At 43.8% G+C, this 5,807-nt stretch overlaps 1 protein-coding gene across 1 annotated transcript; it reads left to right on the top strand.

The window, feature by feature from the left end:
• Window positions 1-4,460: 4,460 nt before the first annotated feature.
• On the top strand, window positions 4,461-5,402 carry LOC130298337 (uncharacterized). The gene is made up of 2 exons (XM_056551266.1): window positions 4,461-4,544; window positions 4,631-5,402. Exons 1-2 carry the CDS (start codon window positions 4,498-4,500, stop codon window positions 5,211-5,213), a joined length of 630 nt encoding a protein of 209 aa, XP_056407241.1. The 5' UTR covers window positions 4,461-4,497; the 3' UTR covers window positions 5,214-5,402.
• The last annotated feature ends 405 nt before the right edge of the window (window positions 5,403-5,807 follow it).

Raw genomic sequence — 5,807 nt, 5'->3', positions numbered from 1 at the left:
GACATGGGGCAATCGCTGGATGTCGTATATCTGGATTTTTCCAAAGCATTTGATACGGTTCCACATAAAAGGTTGGTGCATAAAATGAGAAGGTTTGGGCTGGGGGAGAATGTGCGCAAGTGGGTAAGTAACTGGCTCAATGATAGGAAACAGAGGGTGTTTATTAATGGTACTTATTCTGATTGGGTGACTGTTACTAGTGGGGTACCACAGGGGTCTGTCTTGGGTCCTGTCCTATTTAATATATTCATGAATGACCTTGCAGAGGGGTTGAATAGTAAAGTAGCAATCTTTGCAGATGACACCAAACTCTGTAAAGTGGTAAACACTATAGAGGACAGTGCACTGTTACAAATGGATCTGGATAGGTTGGAGGTTTGGGCTGGGAAGTGGCAGATGAGGTTCAACACTGATAACTGTAAGGTAATGCAAAAATCCGAGCTGGGATTATGTATTAAATGGAAGAACACTTAGGACGACTGACATGGAAAAGGACTTAGGAGCCTTAGGTAACAGTAAACTTAGCTGTAGTGACCAGTGTCGGGCAGCTGCTGCCAAGGCTAATAAAATCATGGGGTACATCAATAGGGGCATAGATGCCGACGACAAGGAAATAATTCTACCGCTGTACAAATCACTAGTCAGTCCTCACATAGAGTACTGTGTACAGTACTGAGCACCAGTGTACAAGAAAGATATAGTGGAGCTGGAGAGGGTTCAAATCCCACTAAGGACAACAATAAATAAAGACTTATTATTATTATTATTATAATAACGTCAGCAGAGAGCACTGTGCTCGTGATGTCATCAGAGAGCATTCCAAAAAGAAAATAATTTCCTCTGTAGTATTCAGCAGCTAATAAGTACAGGAAAGATTACGATTTTTTAATAGAAGTAATTTACAAATCTGTTTAACTTTCCGGAGCCAGTTGATTTAAAAGAAAAAAAAGGTTTTCACCGGAGTACCCCTTTAACCCCTTCATGACCCAGCCCATTTTCACCTTCAGGTCCTGGGCATTTTTTGAAAATCTGACCACTGTCACTTTAAACATTAATAACTCTGGAATGCTTTTACTTATCATTCTGATTCCGAGAACTGCTGTAACAATCACCCACCCCTGTGCAAATCGCCTCAAATGTACATGGTGCACTCTCCCTTCTGAGCCTTGTTGTGCGCCCCCAGAGCACTTTGCGCCCACATATGGGGTATCTCCATACTCGGGAGAAATTGCATTACAAATTTAGAGGATCTTTTTTCCCCTTTTACCTCTTGTGAAAATGAAAAGTATAGGGCAACACCAGCATGTCAGAGTAAAAAAATTATTTTTTTACACTAACATGCTGGTGTAGACCCCAACTTCACCTTTTCATAAGGGGTTAAAGAAAAAGCCCCCCAAAATTTGTAAGGCAATTTCTCCCGAGTACGGCAATACCCCATATGTGTCCCAAAACTGTTGCCCTGAAATACGACAGGGCTCCAAAGTGAGAGAGCGCCATGCGCATTTGAGGCCTGAATTAGGGATTTGCATAGGGGTGGACATAGGGGTATTCTATGCCAATGATTCCCAAACAGGGTGCCTCCAGCTGTTGCAAAACTCCCAGCATGCCTGGACAGTCAATGGCTGTCCGGCAATACTGGGAGTTATTATTTTGCAACAGCTGGAGGCTCCGTTTTGGAAACAGTAGCGTACCAGACGTTTTTCATTTTTTTGGGGGAGGGGGGCTGTGTAGGGATAATGTGTATATGTAGTGTTTTTTACTTTTTATTTTAGGTTAGTGTTAGTGTAGTGTAGTGTTTTTAGGGTACAGTCACATGGGCAGAGGTTCACAGCAAGTTTGCCGCTGGGAGTTTGAGCTGCAGCGCAAATTTTGCGCCATCTCAAACTTGCAGCACTCACTGTAAACCTCCGCCCATGTGAGTGTACCCTGTACATTCACATTGGGGGGAGGGGGCAAACATCCAGCTGTTGCAAACTCCGAGTATGCCCTTTGGCTGTCCGTGCATGCTGGGAGTTGTAGTTTTGCAACAGCTGGAGGCACACTGGTTTGGAAACACTAAGTAATAAACTTTCAAGTGTTTTGCAACCAAACTTAGCGTTTCCAAACCAGTGTGCCTCCAGCTGTTGCAAAACTACAACTCCCAGCATGCATGGTCTGTCAGTGCATGCTGGGAGTTATAGTTTTGCAACAATTGAAACAGCTGGAGGCACTGAGGTAGGAAACGGACAATGTTTCCCAACTAGTGTGCCTCCAGTTGTTGCAAAACTACAACTCCCAGCATGCCCAGACTGCCCAAGCATGCTGGAAGTTGTAGTTCGGCAATATCTGAAGGATCAGATGTTGCCGAACTACAACTTCCAGCATGCTTGGGCAGTCTGGGCATGCTGGGAGTTGTAGTTTTGCAATATCTGGAGGTCCACAGTTTGGAGACCACTGTATAATGGTCTCCAATCTATGCTCTTCCAGATGTTAGAGAACTACAACTCCCAGCATGCCTGGACAGACTGAGCATGCTGGGAGTTGTAGTTTTGCAACATCTGGAACAGCACAGATTGGAGACCATTATACAGTGGTCTCCAAACTGTGGACCTCCAGATGTTACAAAACTACAACTCCCAGCATGCCCAGAAAGCCAAAGGCTGTCTGGGCATGCTGGGAGTTGCCGTTTTGAAACTCCCAGAGGCAGCAGTGAGATCGCTTTACGGCGATCTCACTGCTGCCAATGAAGATGCCGCACTGCTGCCGGAAACTCACCTCCGGGACGCAGCGCCGCCGGGACCGCCTGGAGGACGTCGCTCGCAACGGGACCACTCGGGACACCGCATGGTCGGGTAAGTGATGCCGGGGGATGGTTAAGGGACACTTAGCAGAGCGGTGTGTGTCCCGATCCCCGTGATCGGGACTTACACACCGCGCTGCTAAATATTCTGATAGCGAAACGCTGCTATTAGCTAGTCAGAGTTGACCAGCTGATAGCAGCGATCGCTGGGGGGGGGGGTGGGGGATGAAACCCCCCGTGGTCGCATGGTAAGATGGCTGGCTATCAGTGATAGCCACCATCTTACCGGGCGCTGTGGGATGCCGCGAGTAGCGGCAAAAATGTTCATGACGTACCTGTATGTCATGGGTCGGGAACACCTTGCTACCCATGACGTACAGGTATGTCATAGGTCGGGAAGGGGTTAATGGTATAGAGAACTGTGTCTAGTGCATTAACTCTGATTTTTTGCCCATTGAAACCAGTAGGCCCATTGTGGTCTATGGGGAAAGCTGCTGAGTTGCCCATAGCAACCAATCAGATCGCTTCTTTCATTTTTGAAAAAGTCTCTGAAAAATGAAGGAAGTAATCTGATTGGTTGCTATGGGCAACTCAGAAACTTTTCCAGGAAAATATGCTGAGTTGCCCATAGCAACCAATCAGATCGCTTCTTTCATTTTGCAAAGGCATTGTGAAAAATGAAAGAAGCAATCTGATTGGTTGCTATGGGCAACTGCACAACTCTTCCTCTACACTGGTCTTAATGAATCTCCCCCATAGAGGGAGATTTATCAAAACCTGCCCAGAGGAAAAGTTTCTGAGTTGCCCATAGCAACCAATCAGATCACTTCTTTCATTTTTGAAAAAGCCTCTGAAAAATGAAGGATATTTTTGAGATTTTGGAAGCTGGGATACTCACTACACCCATGCATATCTAGATAATTAAGTATGGGGGGAACTTAAATTTATTTTTTAAATCACATGGAGTTTTGACTTTACTTCATTATGGTCGAATAAAGCACTTAAAGAATTCCTTAAAATTAAAGATTCACTCTTTTGGATGAAAAGGGGCTTATTTATGTAAATCAATTATACGCTTTAGGTCAAATAAAGTCGTTTGAAGAGATAGCCCATAAGTGTGTGGGGGGAAGACAATCAGAAACATTGTTTTTTACAAATAAGTAACACAGATCATAAAGCAATAAAAGGAGAGATTGGAGATTTCAGGGATTCTATATATAAGAAAAGTTTAATTAGACTATTTCCTTATGCAAAGTTGCTGTCTGGGCATGCTGGGAGTTGTGGTTCTGCAGCGGTTGGGGGTTCACAGCTTGAAGACCACTGCTATAGAGGGTGCAAATGTATCTGAGCCCTGGAACTCAAATAATGTGAAATATGAGATGATCAAAATGGAGCCCCTGCACTAATTACTTGGGTTCTGAGGTCTGTAAGGTCCATAGTAAAAACATCAGGTTCTGTCTATAGCAGATACTAAATCATGGCAGCTCAAAGAAACAAGCAGTCATTCTGACATGTCACATGTGATGTCATAGACAGCTGGAGGCCTGACATCCCACTGACAGCCGCCCGAGCCTTCAGTCAGTTCCAGTGCGATTAGTGAGAATAGTGAGATTAGCGTCTTCTTTTTCTACTTGTCTGAAATGGAGCTAAAAGGACTGGAGTTCGTCCCCCTCCTGTTGGCGTTTTGGTGTGCAGCCTGGCTTGCCACCAGCTACATCATGACGGTCGTCCTCGGCCATGCAGCCTCGCCACTGATGAGCATCAGGTAAGATAAACAAGCAAATGATTCTTATTTCATGGGTTGGGAGTGAGGAAATATCCATAATAACATTGGTTTCTTTTCCTTCACAGTGACGTGGGAAATGTCTTTCCCGAAAGCATATTATTCAGAATTGGATTCATAGGGACGTCCATTGGCACTTTGGTACTAACCTTTCTTATTTATAAGTATATGGTTATGCATACTGAAGAGTTCAGGGGTCATCAGGTCCTGATCCAGAGGATCCTGCTGGCCATTGTGTGGGCCTCCTGTTTTTCCACAGCTGTTATGCATGTATTGTCCCCCGAAGAATATCCCAGGATACACTTTGTCAGCACGATAATTTCCATTACATGTGAAGCCTTATACTACCTTGGGCAGTCCATCCAGATGTATAAATTTCCTGGAGCAAAAAAAGTCATCCACCATAGTAGATGCACCTGCTGTGGCCTGACTTTTGTCTGTGTAGTTTTCTATTTTGGATATGAAACATTAAAGGAATTATTCCATAATGATGAAGACTGGGACGAGATCCGTGAAATCCCCATCATAATCATCGAGTGGGTGATGCTTCTACTGATCCTGATAAACATCGTGACCTATTATTCCACCATGCAGAGGTTATTGTTGACCGTCTCCAGAAACAGCTGCACACTCTCTCAGAGTAAAAATTGATGACTTCGGGGTGTAGACCACCACGGGGGCCATCAAGTGGACTTCTGGGAGAGATACTGCACAGGACATGGAAAACATCTAAAGAAGAATAACTGGGGGACTACATATGGTGCCAGTAATCATGACACAATAATATGAGCTGGTGATATTACCTATACAAAAAAAAATAAAAAAAAAATTATAAAAAAATATTGGTGTGTGAAGTGTAATACCTAGTTAGAAAAACAGAATCAAATTCATCATTATAACCCCCCTCTGCATTACCCTGTTTATTATTTTTCAAGCAAGCACTTTGTTCTAATTCGTCCACTCTCTGGCGTACTCCTTGTATAAGGGGTTTGGGATACCCTTTTTGTTTAAAACCATCCTCCAGGTTCTCTAGTTGTTGTAGGTATTTTTGTGTGGAAGAACAATTCCTTCGGATTCTTTTCATTTGACCGAATGGAATGTTCTTCTTCCATTATTTAAGATGGCAACTGTTAAAGTCGAGGTATCTGTTTGCATCCACCTCCTTAAAATAGTTGGCAGTATGCGAACAGCCATCCTGAATATAGATATTTAAATCCAGGAACTCACATTTTTTGGGGGACTGAT

This window comes from Hyla sarda, assembly GCF_029499605.1.
Source record: "Hyla sarda isolate aHylSar1 chromosome 2 unlocalized genomic scaffold, aHylSar1.hap1 SUPER_2_unloc_13, whole genome shotgun sequence".
Taxonomy (NCBI): domain Eukaryota; kingdom Metazoa; phylum Chordata; class Amphibia; order Anura; family Hylidae; genus Hyla; species Hyla sarda.
Note: the sequence above shows the minus strand (reverse complement) of the source record. Positions and strands in the feature narration are given on the sequence as shown.

What these genes read in the sequence shown, in the direction of transcription:
- LOC130298337 (XM_056551266.1), top strand. Translation starts at nt 4,498, where the DNA reads ATGACGGTCGTCCTCGGCCATGCAGCCTCGCCACTGATGAGCATCAG. An exon ending in TCGCCACTGATGAGCATCAG is followed by an intron (nt 4,545 to 4,630) that starts GTAAGATAAACA and finishes TTTCCTTCACAG; the next exon opens with TGACGTGGGAAATGTCTTTC.